The sequence below is a fragment of the Cariama cristata genome, unplaced genomic scaffold (assembly GCF_000690535.1).
Source record: "Cariama cristata isolate BGI_N322 unplaced genomic scaffold, ASM69053v1 scaffold11814, whole genome shotgun sequence".
NCBI classification, from domain to species: Eukaryota; Metazoa; Chordata; class Aves; order Cariamiformes; family Cariamidae; genus Cariama; species Cariama cristata.
Window position 1 is genome coordinate 88,310 of NW_009612401.1, and position 17,082 is coordinate 105,391.

Below are 17,082 nucleotides of genomic sequence, written 5' to 3' on the forward strand. Positions count from 1 at the left end.
AACATCTGCCTCCCGCTGAGCTACCAGCCAGTATAATTAAAAGCTTCAATCTAAACACGAAGGGGCAGTCTGCTTTTTGGAGGCATTCCCAAAATAACCCCATAGGCATCAGAGAGAAGAACACTTAGAGCCTTGCCTGGACACGTGGCTAAAAATCTCCAAAAATAGCTCCCGCTTCCCCTTTGAAAAACACTGCGGTTCCCAATGCCTCACAGGAACTCTGTTTCTGCTCAGAGAAGCCACAAAATAAGCGAGCAGCCCAGAATTGATCTATGAGCACATCTGGACTAGCTGAGATCAGCCTTACGGAGAAGAAAAAAAATGAAAGATTTTAAACAGCATGTGTCAAATCCAGGGACATTTATTTCTCTGGAATGGAAAGAATTTGCCAGCCTGGACAAAAAATTGCAGGTGGCAATTGTACATTCTTTCAAATAAAAAAAAAACCACACACACACGAGTTTGGCTCCATAAATTTCTGTCATAAGAAACAACTTTGAATTGTACACCAAGCTTTTTACAAAGCATCAATGTTAAGATGTTTTACCGTGCTCTATCACATTCTCGGCCATTTATACAGAATACGCCATACCAAATGCTACATCAGCTTAAGACATTTTTAAAAATTAGTATTAAAAAGATACAAAGGCATGTTGGCTTTCATTTGGGTTTTTTATTAAGACATAGGAGTTTTCTTTGTTTGTTTTCCTAAGGAAGTCGCTAAAAAAATATAATAACTTAATTCGTCAGGACAAGATTGGTTAAAAATCCAGCCTTGCTTGCTTGGCAGCCTTCTGAGCTCGTACCTCTGTTGCTTCCATCAGTCTAACGGCACCGCAGGCTGCAGACGCGTCCTGCGGGGTCCCAGCCTGCACTCCAGACCTGTCCATGCTCTCAGTTACCGTGTTTGTTCAAAGTTCTCACCAAACGCTAAAAGCGGTCTTAGCCAAACAGGGGGGTTCAATCTGGGCCAATTTCACATGGGTTTAGCCCTTTGTCTTTTGCCTCTTTGTACATCCTTTGGAAGTCTTTAAAACGAGGGGCACAGCCTAACCTGGCCTCCCCAAAGTGCATGCGTCCCGTGAAAAGGAAGTCTCCGTCTCCTGGTTTCACCCCACACTCCAGCAGGGTCTTTATTTGTCCTCGCCAGTTCCCACTCTCCCCCGTGAGCTGAAAGACTTTGCTCTTCTGCCTGTACAGTTTGTTGACACCGACGTGAATGATGGATTCTTGCTCTTCTGCCTGGTTCGTTACATCTTGAATGGAGCCTCTGATCACTGGAAACAGAAAAAGGATGTAAGGAAGAGTTACCCAAAACCCCTCCAGAAAAACCAGGTCCCAACTCAGCCCCAGGCAGTTCAAGGGGAACCGATTTCACTACAGCAGCCCCGGTTTTGGTCCTTTGTTATTTTTAGAGTTAAGGTTATACCAGTAACCTCCAGCATATATTTGTATTCGTTACAGTTTATACTTGTATCCTGTCCAGCAAAGGGCATCCACATACTAAACACAAAAATAATTACATCAGAAAAATAGCATCAATGATGATAGAGAGTTCTAACAAGAAGATACATGATAATGCTCCCTGTCAACGTACTTTCTGTTCTTCAGCCATTACAGAAACCAGCTAAAATTAATCTCCCCTTTAAAAAGGGAAGCACGGAGAATTATTGAAACTTTTGGTCTTTTGTCAACAGTCCATTTTAGGGCGGCAAGTAAAGGCCTCTCCTAGATGCACCCAAGCCTTTGAACTTCTACTTCCATTGTGGGTTGTTCTGTCCACCCTGGGGAAGCGTCAGCTGGGCACATGGTTTTGAGGTCCTTCACACCACGTCCTCCTCCCTCTCCCATGCACACAGCCCCTTCAGACCACACGTACTGCTGGTGGAAGTTGCCAAGCGTAAGTAGGTGTCCATCAGCATGTATAGATGTGACATTCAAGTGAGCCATCGGGGGAGAAGGGAGGAGGGAAGCAACAACTCACCAAAATCACTAGTGCAGACAGCCAAGAGGACCTCTGTGTCACTGCATGGTCGGCAGGGAGCTGGAGAGAAAGGGTCAGAATTAGCAAAGGACTGGACAATACCAAATAAATAAATCGGTATTTAAATTAACCAAAACCAGGACACACATACACACACAACATGGGGAAAAGTGGTCCAAAGACCTGTCAGACATCAGTAACGCTACAAGAAATGGAGGCTAACCCTAGCCCCCATGAGATTTTTGTACTTAAGTAGGAATATGGAACTCTTTAACACTCCTGCTGGGATATATTATCTAGCAAACACCCCCCACACTCACTGCACTTATGCAAAATATATTTTGATACCGGGCGCATTTGCAGCATGCTGTGCTGTAAATTCAAAGCGCTGGAAAAGGCTTTGAAGATCATGTGCCTTTTAAACTCTGACGGCAAAGCTTCTTTCTTACAATTTCTACCAAGTGTTGTCGGGCTATTTCACAAGCCATTTAGTCTATCACCACATCAAAGATCCAGGAGGTTACAGAATCGGGGAGGCAAAGAGGGGAGGAAAAAAAAATCCCAGCGCATGTGTTTGAGGGCGTCGAGGCAAAGCGGGAACTTGAGCCCGTATCTGTTAGAGCTCAAGCGGCACAAAGACCATTTCCTCTACTGCTGGAAACGTTTGGATATCTGCACTAATCTAATCAATGCAAGAATGTGGCTCCTCTTTGTACTCAGCCAGCTATTTCTGAGGAGAAGGTACTGTAGTTGCAGTACAGATGTTTCTATAACACCCAGTCGAGTTCAGGAATTTGCTTACTATCAGGGTCTGCCCTGCCCAGCGATGCTAATCAAGTCTGTCCACTGGTCGCCCAAGGATCGGAGCCCACGGCTTTCACTTGATTTCATCTCGAAGCGGCACTTACACGTCAGTCAGAAAAATAAAAACCCATCAGGCGTGCTGCTCTGCCTGGATTAGTACAGGCAAAGACTACGGCAAAGCAGGGCTCACGCTGGAGATAAGGTGAAGCACTGGAGCTACAGCTTCTTTCATCACACAGCCCACGATCAAACCCCAAGCTGAAGCTACCCCACTTCTCCCTACCCCGCAAAAATTTAGGTTTTGAACCTCAAAATCTGAAAACACTTAGCTACCAGATTCCCAAATAGTCACACCCTTCCTCTCACCCCCGCCCACTTCCCGGAGAAGTTTATCCGTTGCACTGAAGTTTATCCGTTGCACTAAAAAGGAGATGTAAACTAGTTTAAACGCGTAGCTGGTGCCTATGATGCTCAGCTATTAGCCTTCCTCGGTTAGACGGCACAAGCCATTCTTTAGCGTAAGACATGGCAAATCTCTTATTTTCTCCAAGGTCCCAGAAAGGCAGTGATCCAGAAAGAAGGATTATTGAACCAAATCCACCAGATTTGCTCCAGTCAGATGATTAATACACAGTGTAACACGCTGTTTAATAGGATTAAAGAGAATGTAAAATGCACATTTCTGGGCAGGGATATTTGAAGGAATAATTCAAGAAGGTTCAAAAGCTCCAAAAGAAGAGACAAGGAATAGGCAAAATAGTTCTGTTAAAGCATCTGGATCAATCAGGCATTTCTATTTAGTCGAGTATGAATGCCTCCAGGGCCTTTAAAACAAATCAGCTTTTACCACCCTTCTTTCCCCCAGATACCATTTCAGCTCTCTTTTTTGGAAAAATTTGGAAGCTGTTTAATATCATGAGAAATACAGAGCCAGTCAAAGCCTGGACCTAATTGGAGTACTATAATAAATTCAGTCTAAAGATATTTTAGTTTTTAGACTCAAGAGATTTTGTTTCGTGGCTAGACCAAACATCCAAGTTTCATCTGACAGAGAAAATTCTATAAATCACATAACATCCTACTATGGAGCTCTTTCACTCCTGGCACCTACCAAATTCACCCAGGGCACATGCCCCTCTTTCCCAGCCTCTCAAACCGGGACCTGAGTTCGATCAACCAAATGGAGGGAACCTGCAAACCTGCACAAATCCTGCACCATTTTCACATGGACAGAAGCTCTAAAGCAAAGCACAGCTGACGGACATCCTCAAAATCCACAGTTGGATTTCCAATATTTTGTTCTGCAAAGATCTAATAACAAAAAGGCATCTCGGCCTTTTGAAGTCTAAGTGAAAACAGTCTTGGTTTAGACCAGACATCTCTGTAGTTCATCCAGCCCCATCAGAAAATTGAACAAACCGAAATGACTAAGCTATTTTTGTTCTCAAAAGGAGTGCAACACAAGCAACAGCATCAAAGACAAAAACCAAAAATACTTTAAAAGTGGTTCCTTCCATTTAAATAGACTGACATTATAATAAATCAAATGAACAAATCTCCACATATACAGGGAACCAAATCATTTTAATTGTGGACTCTAGGCAAAATCCTGCATCCTTTTTAAATGCAAAAGGAAACGAAAAGTGCTCAGCATTGCTCACCCTCCATCATTACTTATAACCTACTTCAGATCCATGCTGACTCACAGCACTTTGGTGGCATGCGAGCTTATTTAACCACCATTTACCACCACCCATCACCGCAACAGCAGACATATGAAGAACAGAAACCCTCTTCTGTGGAACAACTCCCACATCTGCATTCACAGAGTATCAAATATATCTTGCAAGTGGCAAAAACAAGGTATGCAAGCACAGATGGAAAGCGAGCAGTGAAGGATTACTGCCGAGGTAAACGGACCATTAAAAAGCAAATAACATTCACTCGCTGCAACCAAAGCTTCATTCCTATGCAGTCTCATAAAAGAAACAAAATCCTTAGGAGGAAGCAATGCCTACACTTTCTTTTGAATCACAGCCATGAAGGAATCTGGGTGTTTATGCCACAAGTTGGTGATTTTAGCTGCAGTTCAGCACTCATTCACGCCAGGACCAGGCGGCAGGTGTTTTCCTCCGTCAGTAGGTCAAAACAACACACGCACCTCAGGCTACAACGGGAAGCATCCTTATAACTAAAAAAAGAAAACCAAAAAAAGCCCTTCACTCATGCACAGCAGGTGAAGATGTTCATTTTCTGGGGAAACGGGCCCGGTTACTAAACAAGACGGCTGTGTTTGCCGGATGCCCGACTCCCTGGGGATGTCTCGAGGGCTGCCCAGGTTCTCCCATCCAAAAGCAAGCAAAGCTTGCAACAACAACAATATCAACGTCAGCTGCTCTAATTCCTTTAAACTCGATAAGCCAAAGAGCCTTAATTCATACAGCAGCAGGGGAAGGGTGGAAAAAAAAAAAAATAAAGAGAGAAAAGCAATGTTTTATTGAAGCCCTCTAAAGCCCAGATGCCTATAACTCAACTCCACCGCCGGTGGCATAAAGCCTGCATTGTGCACGTCGGCTGCCGACTCTCCTGGGAATGCCTTTGATGGATTTTGACAGTATCCTGACCTGAAGTAACCTGGGGCAGCCCTCTCCCTCCACCCCCCCCAGCCCAGTGCCTCCAAAGGCCTCTCTATTCACCTCCCCGCAGAGGGAGATGTAATTACATCATTCCTCACAAGCCAGCAGTCATGTCCCAGCTGCTTTGAGCGATTTGCCCTCTGAACCTGATGTTACCGAGGAGGACGTGGCGATACTAACAATAGACTGCACTTGTTGGCCAACAGTTTTATCAAACACATTGCTGGTCCTCTCCGCAGGGAGGCAGAAACGCTCAGGAAGAGAGCGGGATGTGCCCGGAGGAGATGCCGTGAGCTCCAGAAGGTCCTCAGCTCAGCCAGCACTAGGGAGTTGAGTTGTCTAGAAAGGATCTCCTCCAAAATCCTGAGCCCCACACTTCAAGAGAGACCTTGAGGTGCTGGAGCGAGTCCAGAGAAGGGCAATGAAGGTGGTGAGGAGTCTGGAGCACAAGTCTGATGGGGAGCGGCTGAGGGAGCTGGGGTTGTTTAGTCTGGAGAAGAAGAGGCTGAGGGGAGACCTGATCGCTCTCTACAACCACCTGAAAGGAGGGTGCAGCCAGGTGGGGGTCAGTCTCTTCCCTCAGGCAGCTCCTGACAGAACAAGAGGGCATGGTCTGAAACTGCACCAGGGGAAGTTCAGGCTAGAAATGAGGAGGCATTTCTTCACAGAAAGGGTCGTTAGGCATTGGACTGGGCTGCCCAGGGAGGTGGTGGAGTCACCATCCCTGGAGGTGTTTAAGACTGGAGGTGGCACTTAGTGCCATGGTCTAGTTGACGTGGTGGTGTTAGGGCAAAGGTTGGACTCGATGATCACAGAGGTCTCTTCCAACCAAATCGATTCTGTGATTCTGTAATATTGGAGATGGATTTAGGTGCACCTTTAGTGCTGCAATTTAGCATCAGTCTCCTCTGCCTGGAGAGCTGTGAGTAGGTGTTGCTGTCTTCTCTCAGCACACAAACCAGAGGAAGGACGGGTGTTGTGTGTGTGACATTTGCTCGCAACCCTTCTATCCTCTGAAAACAGGAGATGGGGGTTATTCGAAGGGCCATTGTCATGGTTTAGCATGACAGCTCCCTGCAGAACACATTCAAAGTGAGACCTGCTGGCTCTGGCTGCAGCCATCACAGAAACCACATGAGTGGGCCTGATCTTTTGAAACATTTGTGTTTCAACAGCCACCCATGGATCCGACTCACCTTACCTTACCTCAAAACCAGCTTCCAACCCATAAGTAAGAAGTCTCCTCTGTCTGTCCTAAATTTTCTCAACACGCTCCAAAAGCTCATGGCCATCAAGAAGACTAGATGAACCAGGCTGCAGGTCTCTACACAATGTCCCAAAGCTCCACTTACTGAGCCCAAAAGACCTTCTCCATCCTCCCTACGTCTCTGGGTAGGTTCTGCTGAACATACATCACTGCTCCGGCAGCACGCACAGGAAAAGAGACACCCTTTAAGCAGAAGTGAAAATGTTTAACACAAAGTCATTGCAGAAAACCGCTTTACCGAGGAATACCCTTTGGTTTTATTAAGAACCTTGTATACGCGTGCGGTGCGGTGGAGGTGTGGATGGTGGGGGAGGGAAACATAGAGCTGGTTTATCTACACTTCCAGTTTCCGTGGCATACATCACCCACACGTTAGTATTTCTGAATAATCCTTTGAAGAGCAATCAGACCTTTTAAGTATCAAAAGCTACTGAGGAGGCCCAGGCAGGGTTGGAGCATTATTTTTCTGTTAGTTCTAGGTCTAAATCTTTTGATTAAAACAAGCAGTCTTTTCTCTTGCATACTCAGCAGAAGATACTCAAATGGGTCTTGTCGCAGACCAGGTTGATTTAAGCCAAGCCAGCCCCTACTGCAGCACCTCAGGCCGTACCAGTGCGGGGCCACAGCAGACCCATCTCCTCGGTGAAGGCTCTCAGCCTGACATCAGCATTAGTTCATATGGAACAAAAAAAAAAAAACCAACACAACCACCCACACCCTCCAAGTTCTTGCTGGCAGCTCTGTAATTGCAACTGTACTGGAAAGGGCATCCTAGGATGAGTCTGCTTCCTGGAAACCTGGGGTACAGACTTCCGAAAGCAGATTATAAAAATAGAGATGTGGTTTCTCCAATGATGGTGCGTTTCTCAGTCATTTTTCTGAGTCCTAAGCAGAAATTACTATGTCTTAACTGACTACTGGATCAGTGATTTAGCTGGGAGACAAGAGTTTAAGGGCAAACATCATATGAGCAAGAAGAAAAAAAATAAAATCTTGCCCTGATCCTGTTTTTACTAATTAAAAAGTAAAACAAAACCTTGTAATTATTTCTTCCTAAGTTTGCCTAGGCTTCCCACCTGAAGAGGCAACACTTCTGCCATGAAACAAACCTCTCGCAGCTCACATCACAAACGAAAAGCCCTGCTGCTTTGCAGTGGAGGTGGACAAGAATTTGACCACCACTCCGGTTTACCAGGCTTTGACTAGTCATCTCCTCTCTAGATACACCTTCAACTTCCCTCACCCCCTCAGAAAGCTCTTCCTGAGCAAGCCAAAATAACATCTAACCTCAAAACACTCACAACCCCCACACCGAAACACCATCTAAACTACATCAACACATCTGCATGTCAATGCATCTCAAATTTAAAAGAAACGTGCTAGCTGGGAGCTCAGGCCAGCAGAGCTGCATCCAGCACACCTGCATTTAACAAAATACCTGTAGCCACGCAGAGAGAGAGAAAACGTGGCCAGATGACACCGAGCATCTCTGCAGCTGGGCTGGAAGTTACCGACACCCAGTCACAACACACAAAGGAGCTCCCTCGACACTCTTTTGTTTTACAAGGTTTTCCTGTCTTTAGATGGGATAGGATTACACGGCTTTCTGCGAGCACTGCACTTTTTCCAGTGTTGTCAGTAGGCAAATGCCAAGTCAGGGAGCAAACACAAGAGTTGGCCTTGCGCTGCTCCCAGCCCCTTGGCTCAATAAGCCTCGGACACGGGATCCAAAGGGATTGGGCTTCTTCAGTGAACAGAAGGTTAATGCTATGAATAACATACTGAGAGTGTTCAGCGCTCTTCTGAAGGCAGAAGAATCCATCCCCGTATTTGCTAGAAAGTTAATCTGAGCCCCTGTACTGAGCAGGAAAGGTAGCTCAGAACAAGGATCATGAGCAAAGACACAAAACTCAAAGACTCCCTTCTTCTACAGCCAAAACACAGCCAAGATTTGGTACAGGACAGGATGGTGATTCAGCAGCTGGACCAAAATCATGCTGCTGCAATGGACGTTCTCCTCTGACTGCTTTACATGAATCAGGGATATTGGTGATTTTACCTCTTCAGAAAAGAAAGTGTCAACTCCAGTTCCTTGCCTAAGCTCATTTCTAACATTCAGTTCAACTTGCACATATGTACAAGTTTCCAGAAGTAACTTGGAAAATATAGACACTGGCCAAGAACAATTTAAACCTGCAAATAAGATTAATGAAATGCAGACTTTTGTATGCTGTGGCATGGATTGTGCCAAGAGAATTGAGTTAATACCACTTCCTTCCTGCAAAGAAAGAATAAAAAAAGCATATTGTAAACCTCATCGTTAGAGATGTGATGACCTTTGCGTTCTGAGAAACGTTAAGACAAGAGATCATAAACCAGAAATTTATCTTTTCACAGAAATGTCTTCCAAGAGGGTATTAAAGTCCTTAAGTACCAAAGACGACTATTTATGTAAACAGTGTGAGGAAGAGATTTGGTACTAGGCAAGCTCCATTTGCAACAGCTTTCAAAATGAAACTTGGCTCAGCAGCTACAGAGCACGTAAGGACCCTCTGGGATTGCAAAGCCAATGCCTTTTTGCTGTTCCAAGATGCAGCACCCACTCTAACAAATGAGCTGAAAGGTCAGCTAGAAACACAAACTGCCATTTGTTTAAAAATTTTAAAAGAAGAGAACAAAACCAAAAACCACAGAGCAGTTTTTATTCAAGCAGCATCAGTTACTATTAAACTCTACCTCCAAGGCCATGCACAAGTTGCATCAACCCTGGAAAAACTGCAAGAAGTGTCGTACCTTCAAGACATTTCTTTCTGTCCCACCTCCTCTGGGATGCCTATTGCTCCATCAGGAAGAAATAATTTCTGTCCCAAACACCGTCTCCCTCCCTTCCCTGCCTCCCCTCCTGCCGTACGCAGCCACCAGGCACAGTTCAGCCTCCATCGCTACCCCAACCCTCTCGACCCTCTTCATCCCAGGGCACCATCCAAAGAGCAGTGCTGGGCTTTGGGCTCCCACGCTGCCGTGGCAAACCTCGGTGCTGGGGTGGGCAGCGACGTAACGGTAACAGGATCAGTGCCAACTCCCAGCCGAGGTCCTACACTTACCCGTTGCATCACCAGCACTATAAAAATCCTCAGTTACAGTCAAGTCTGCAATGCATCGTGCCCAAAAAGCCCTACTCAGTAGATCAGATTTTCAGTTAAATTCCTCCTGTCTGAATTGCAGCAGGAGAGAGCGAGCCCAGCAAACAAGAAGTGTCTCTGCAACTGTCCTAGTCCATGTTTCTGTGCAAGCAGAATCTGCCATCATCTGCCACTCCTTTGCTTTCTCTCTCCCCTCTCCTAAACGCAATTAAACAAAAAAGCAGGTAGAATGGTAACTGCTGGGAATTTCTCCTGCTGTACATGCACAACACACCAATACAAAGCCATAAAAATATCTATCTATTTGTTTATCTCACGGAAAATACCTCTCTCCTTCCTCAAACCTACGGCTGCCGCCCAAGGGGGAACAGGAATGGGAAGCGCTGGGCATGAGCGAGGACGGACGAGTTGCTGGAAGTCAGAGGTGCCTCTGGATGGTTGAGGGACTGCTCCGATCTCCTCTGACCTTGCAGCAGAGGCAGGGCTGGGGCAGGACCTCTCTCCCGACTGCCCCACGAGGACCTGCCAGCACAGGCATCACACCTCCACGCTGCCCAGCTGCTGCCCGGCAGCACAGGACCAAAGCAAATATTTCTATTGACTCAAAACCCATAGGTATGGCTCGGCTCATCCCCTCCGAAAATTCACTCAGAAAATAGTTCTTTTTTTCTTCCAAAGAAAATGTCATTCCAAAGCCTTGCAAAAGCACGCACTAATCAGATCTAGGAAGACATGAAGTTATAAAGAAAGTTTTGACCTCTTGTTTGGTTTTGTCTCTGATAGCTAACAAAACAGTCAGCTGAGATGTCACACAGTGCTCGCAAGGCAGAAAATGAAAAAAGGAAGGTGGTTTTCACTCCCGTGCCCTGGGGACGCTGTGCAGCCAGGCACAAGGCTCTGGTGCCAGAGCTCCCCTCTGCCCCTGCCAGGGCTATAGGAAAGGCTGGAGCCAGCACCTACTGCCAGGCTGGAAACCTGCCAGGAATGCAAAGCCTTCCCTCCCTTCCCACCACCCTCCTCTTCAGTTCGGTCCATTAATGCCTCCTATGGAGCAGGGGAATAGAATTAAGTAACAACTGGCTGGTTAAAGTTAAACCCTGAGAGTAGAGTAATGACAGATCAAAGATTAAGTGAGTCTGGAAAAAAAAAAAGGGGGGGGGAGGAAGAAAAAAAAAGAAAAAAAAAGTAGCATATGTGCACTCACATCCACACAGGTCCTTCTCCTTCCTGTTTCTAGAAATCAAATTCTTTTTGGTACGTGGGAGAGCTCTAAAGGAACAAGGCCAGTTTGCATTTTAAAACCATGTTTATTTGATCAGCCTGTTCTTGAGGAGAACTGTGGAAGGGCTACATCTCATGCAGTGAGACCTTCAATGCTCTAACATTGTTCAGTTAACCCAAAAAAAAGTTACTTAAGGTTTTCCATTTGTAACAGAAAAAGCTTTAAGATATACACACCTTTTCTTACTTAACAGCACACATTTCTTTACTAAGATCATTCACCTGTTCTACATAACATTGGACTTTTTTTTTTCCCCTCCCCTCTTAATTTCTGACATCCACTTCTACATAGACAACGTTGGTGTAAAGCTACTAACAGGTCTGATGGGGCAGAGGTGCATCCTGTACAAACAGGAATGATCCTGGGCTGTTAAGGTAATGGAAAGTCAGGCCATGTGCACTAATGATCACGACACTAATGATCCCAGCACTAATGATCATGACAGGTCTTCCAGCAGCAGGGCTTCAATCCAGAAAGGACACAGGCAAACACCACCGCTTATGCCTGTTGCAGGAGTCAATGCTCAAATCCCACAGAGGAGTCAGAGCGGTGCAGAAAGATACCCGAGGAGGTGCCCCATACAAAAAAAAAACCCTTCCACAAATTCGAACCAGCAGCAGAAGATAATGCTGGATCAAAGCTGCGTGTCCTAGGGCAGCAGCTTTTTTTGACCTCCCCAGGTCAGATTTAACATATCACAGCTTTGGATCCAGCGTAACTTCCAAGTAGCCAGGCAATATTACAGTGTGTATCTTCTGGCTTCTACAGCAGATTAAGGCGAAAGATTTTCCTATTGTGCAAACCAAGGCCCTAACACAGGAAAAAACTGGCCCATGTTTCAGTAAGTTTCTTACTCCTCCGGGAAGGTGGGGGGGCGGGAAGAGGAATGCGATTCCCCCGCCCTCCCATCCCTTCTTTAACTACAGCCTTAGGAATTAGCAAACTAAACAGTTTTGCAGAGCAAGCACAGAGCATTATTAAAGACTGCCAAGCAACTCCGTTGGATTGCAAATCTGTTTGTGGGACTATCTTCCGCAGCACGTAAAGGTCAGAGCGAAGCAGAGCCCCAGCTGCCCGGACAATACACCTGACTGCTTATTGGTTTTGACTGCCCACTGAGTTGAGAAATAAGCTAACGGCATTCGTGGCCAGTCTAGCAAAAATAAGCTATTTTCTTACCCCCTCTCCCCTGCAGCTGTGTATTTATCATCGCAGCTCCATTGTCACCTCCTCTGCCCACTGCAAAACCAACTACTGCCCAGGCAACATCAAAGGACAAGCAGGGCCAGAGGAGACTGCTGTCAGACTCATTTTCTTGGGGGAAGGAGAGATTAAATTAGGGCATCCCTCCAATTTGGGTTGGTTTTTTATTTAGGTGAAGACTTCTCAGTTCAACACTTGTCACCTCACTGAGGCTCAGATCCCCAAAGCGTCACCTGTGCTCAATTTAGGAACATTGAAGACCGTGTGTCTTCCCCGAGCATCAGAACTGCACTTTGCAATCATTTCACATGGGAAGAAATCAAAAAACTTTGCTCTTAAACTCTTCCCCCCCCGTCAATCACTCCCTGCAATTCTGACCACTTTCGGCACATGAATAATTAGAGCGGGTTTCCAGCTCCGCAAAATTAATCCCACTCCAAGCTCTGTTAGACAGCGGCCAGCCTGATCAATTTAGATGGTGACCCATGACACGCACTTCAGCGATATGCCCTCAAAAACTAGCTTAAAATGTGCTTTTTCAAATACACGTCAGATTGGGGAATGCTGTTTACTCTTTTGTAAGAAGTTACTTTGTATCTCGCTTTGTACCATTGTTTACTATGGCAAAAGACGTGGAAGTTATTATAGAAGACTTTCCTGCAAGGAGGGTGAGCACACAAAAAACTATTCGGAAAACAACATATCCTAAAGCGGGAGTGTCAAAATGGTCCCTTCTAAGGCCAATAATTGCAGCGTATTTTGAACAACTGCATTAAAGGCTGTTTTGCGGTGGTTTTCTCTTAAAACTTGCTGCTGGCCTTTTAGAGAGACAAAAAGCGTATAAAACAACAGCAAACCTCGAGCTGCACCGCTGCGCCCACCTTACGTGCCACCCAGGCAACGCGTACTCAGACGTACCGAGCAGATCCCTCGACTTCGCTTTGCTGCTCGTTATGCATTTCGTGATGGGGGAGTGAGATACCAATTCCGTTCTTCACTGCAAATCCAACCAGACCACACTTGCTTTTCCCCCCCCCCAACACAGCTTAACCCCAAGAGGTATGAGAGTTTTATCCTGTGTGGAAAATGGGGGGGGGGAGGAAAAAAAGAAAAAAGCGAGCCGTTTTTCTGATCTGATGGGGTGGATTGGAATACACAGCCCTGCTCCCAGCCCTGCCCCATAACCCGGTGTCAACATCTCGGATGGTCACAATGACTCAGGCAGAACCTGTGCTAAGCATAAAGGTCACGGGGACTTTCAGTTTAAGTCTTCCAAATGCCTCTTTCCATCACCTCTTCTGCTAACGGCAGCGATGAGCACAGCGGGGACCGACCGCGATTTCCATATTGCGAATACCTTGGCAGAGAGTGGGCACACCAGCCACCGCTTCCTGCTCACCGGTCTCTCGGACAAAAAGCAAAAAGGTTTCCACTCCTATAAGAAATGAAAAATAGACCAGCGCATCTGCTGCTTCAGGCTATGAAGCTTAGCTGCATATTCAGCCTTCAAGAATTAAAAGGAAAATGGGATATTTGGGAGCAACCAGAGGAAAGTATGAGATTCGGAGCCCACGAGCTGCGACGACCGCAACGCTCTGGGAGAATACCTGCAGAGATATGGCAGATTGATGCCCCACCTCTGCCAAACCCAAACTGCACTAAAGATCAAAAGTTAACATGGGTGCTTCAAAAAGCCATTTGTTAGTAGAAACACTGGCATAGCCCAAATACTTATGAGCTTTCTTAATTTCCAATCTGTTTTCTCAGGCCAGTGAATTAACAGCATAGAGGAAATAGCTGAATACTGTTCTTAATTAGTTAACTGGATTCATCCAGTTTTGCCCTGTTTTTCAGATACCCACTTGAGCGCTGTACCTCCTATCTATTAATATTCTCAGCCAGGTACCCAGCACTAATAAAGAAAATGTATAAAACTGTTACTAGAACCTGCACTAAGTTGGCCGATGTCATCAAGATAAAGGGATATTTCTGTTAAAGTTTGACTTCTTTACAACACAAAAGCGGGCGGGTAATGAAATTGCTTTCAATTTACCTCCTGAGCTCTAACAACCAAATTACAGACATCCCCATGAGCGTGCGATGGGAAAAGCAAACTACACAGCTTACGTAAAGCTGGATCCAGAGCTTGGATGTGACACTCTTGAAACACCGACTTCAGATAACAAAATAAAGGTCATTTGGTGGGAGGGGGGAAGAGGATTGACCTTCCTCTCCAAAACATTTGGTCAAACCTACAGATTCTTGTTTCAGAGCAGAAGCTGAAGAACTTAAAAAGCAAGTGACTCTCAAGGGACCTTCACACTTTTCATAGGAATTTAATCCAAGCAGCTTGCTGCGGTGAAAGGCAGATCCAGACCAGGCACACGCTCCACAATAGCTGGGAAGCTCACGTGGGTCATCACCTCCAGAAAACTCCTAGGGGCTCTACAGCCAAACACCACTTTTGCCAAAATCTCCGTCTGCTTGCCAGTATAGCAGAGACCCAGAGTATTTTCTTCCAGCACAAGCAGAAAAGATTAGAATCAACAGACTTCAACAACTTAAACAAGTTCTGCTGCTTCTCAAATGGCCTGGGGCCAAAATGTCACAGTGCCTCCAATCTTCAGTTGGGCAAACACCAAGGCTTCCCAGCCTTACTCAGGAGCTGAAGTTAATGGACCATCAGTGTGGATGGGAAATATATAGGGGTTCGACCCAAAACCTAATCTGAAATCAAAAGCACTTTCAGTCATCCATCACTTTGGGTATCAAGAGGAGAATGGATCTTTCAAGATGTCTGAATTGTCAAGGTGACCCTTCTTAGGGACTACTCACATAAAATGGTGACAAGCACTGTAGCATACTTGCCTTCGCCCCTCTTCCCAGCTTAAGAAACTACAAACCCCCAGAAACGCACTTTTTTGCTTGTTACTATCACAGCAAAAACCTCCCCATACCAAATTTCAGCAATCTGAATTAAAACCTATCAGTATACTACAAATACTTCCTACAGTTAAAGAAGTCTTAAGAGAACGTGGTAAGGCAGACTCAGAGCCAAGAAAGGGGTTAAGCCCCCAAAATTTGGAAAACTGTGAGACTGCACTGCGTCATTCAACCTTCCCAAGAAAAGGGAAAGGCCAATTCAGAACCTGTGTATGTTTTCTACTGAATTATTTGCTAGACTCTGATTAAGTGGGAAAGAATGACTGTAAACTAATAAAACTTGAGGTTTTCTAATTAAACCACAGGCACCCTGCCAAGCGCTGTTGATTTGTTGATGCACCCTGCAATGTCAGGACTCTGAGGACACAACAGGTCATTAAAGTATTAAAGAGATGACTTATACTCTTTAATCAGAGCTGGGATGCCAGGTTAGGAAGAGAGAGTAAACTTAAGGGCAGAGTACAGTAATTATCACCAGGAAACAAACACACCATTTAGGGAAAGTAGAGAGGAGTTGTTAGCACGTAGTTATTGCACAAGGAAAGGGCTGGATTACTGAGCCCCAACACCTGGGTCTTTTATGACAGTCATCACCCCCACTCCGCAGTCGGAAGAAAAATGATGCAATATTTGTGATTTTTCGGTCCTTCGCCATCAGCCGAAGCGCAGCAGCACTAAGCGAGACCAGGAAACGCGTGAGCTTCCTCTGCCCAGCTCTGCCAGCACATCTCAGCCCCCATCTACAACGGCATCGCACCTCTTCGTCATCTCTTCGCACGTCCGGCCAGCTCTGCCGAACTCCGTCAAACTGCAACTAAGAGCTAAGCAGGCTCATTTTTCCAGTCTGCAACAGCCAAAAAACCCAGTGTAAGCCAGTTTGTGACCGAGGGACAGAAGTATGGTTGGAGAGACATGCAGAACCTTAAATCCAGTTTTCACCTCTTTTAAGGTCAGCACTTCCCTCTGGCTTGAGCCTCCTGTCCGATGAAGAAGTCATCAGTGATTTCAGTCAACTGATTGTAAACTTCCCTTCCGAATGAACAGCTCGGTGAAGGGCATTTATCTCTTTGGAGGTTTCACAGAAAAACTAGAAGCAGCTCCAGAAGAAAGGAGGTCCATGAACTGCAAAGAGCCCCAAATATATTGCTCTATAGAAGCCTCACAAGGCAGCTATTTGGCAGTTTCCCCAGACATATAGATATTTATAGGAGAATAAAAGTGCTCATCTGACTGAGTAGTGGAAAGAGTCATGTATGGCATTTTCATCATGTTTTCACCCCCCGCCGCCCCTCCCCAGAGTCTGGGGATCCAAAAAAAGGCAAGAGAAATCATTTAAAATACAATAGAGATCCCTAGTTTGCCCTGAAGGCTCTGCTGATGAACTATTAAAGAGCTGCTTCTGTCCAAACAAGACACTTGGAGCACGAAGCAGAGAGCCGACCACACGGTTTTATAAGACAGCACTGAAATTCAACCAGCGCCTGTTACAGCTGAAAATACAGCAGTCACAGAAAAAGTGATTCAATATGCCTATCAAAGAGGAAGGCTGTAATTGGATTCAGTCCTCAGTCTGACTTCTGAAAGTCTCTGAAGAAAACTCCCATCAGCTTTAAAAATCTCCAAGATTTTATGTGGAATGAAGAGCATTTGGTTTTAAAAACACAGCAGTTTGTGCCGGCTCCTGACGTTAAGGATGCCAGCAGTGAGTCCTCCTGATTTTACCGAAGGTCGGGAGAAACCATATCTATGTGCATACTAAAACCAGCAGTGATCAGCGGTATTTCTCACATATTATTTTACTATATGCACCTTTTTTTTTT

At 45.5% G+C, this 17,082-nt stretch overlaps 1 protein-coding gene across 1 annotated transcript in view; it reads right to left on the reverse strand.

The window, feature by feature from the left end:
• Positions 1 to 345: 345 nt before the first annotated feature.
• Positions 346 to 17,082, reverse strand: part of METRNL (meteorin, glial cell differentiation regulator-like) — a 20,020-nt gene continuing 3,283 nt past the window's right edge. Inside the window, exons 4-5 of the mRNA XM_009698619.1 lie at positions 1,985 to 2,044; positions 346 to 1,277 (exon numbers count right to left, since the gene is read on the reverse strand). Of these exons, the coding sequence (XP_009696921.1) occupies positions 961 to 1,277; positions 1,985 to 2,044 (377 nt within the window). The 3' untranslated portion in view covers positions 346 to 960. The remainder of the gene's footprint in view (positions 1,278 to 1,984; positions 2,045 to 17,082) is intronic.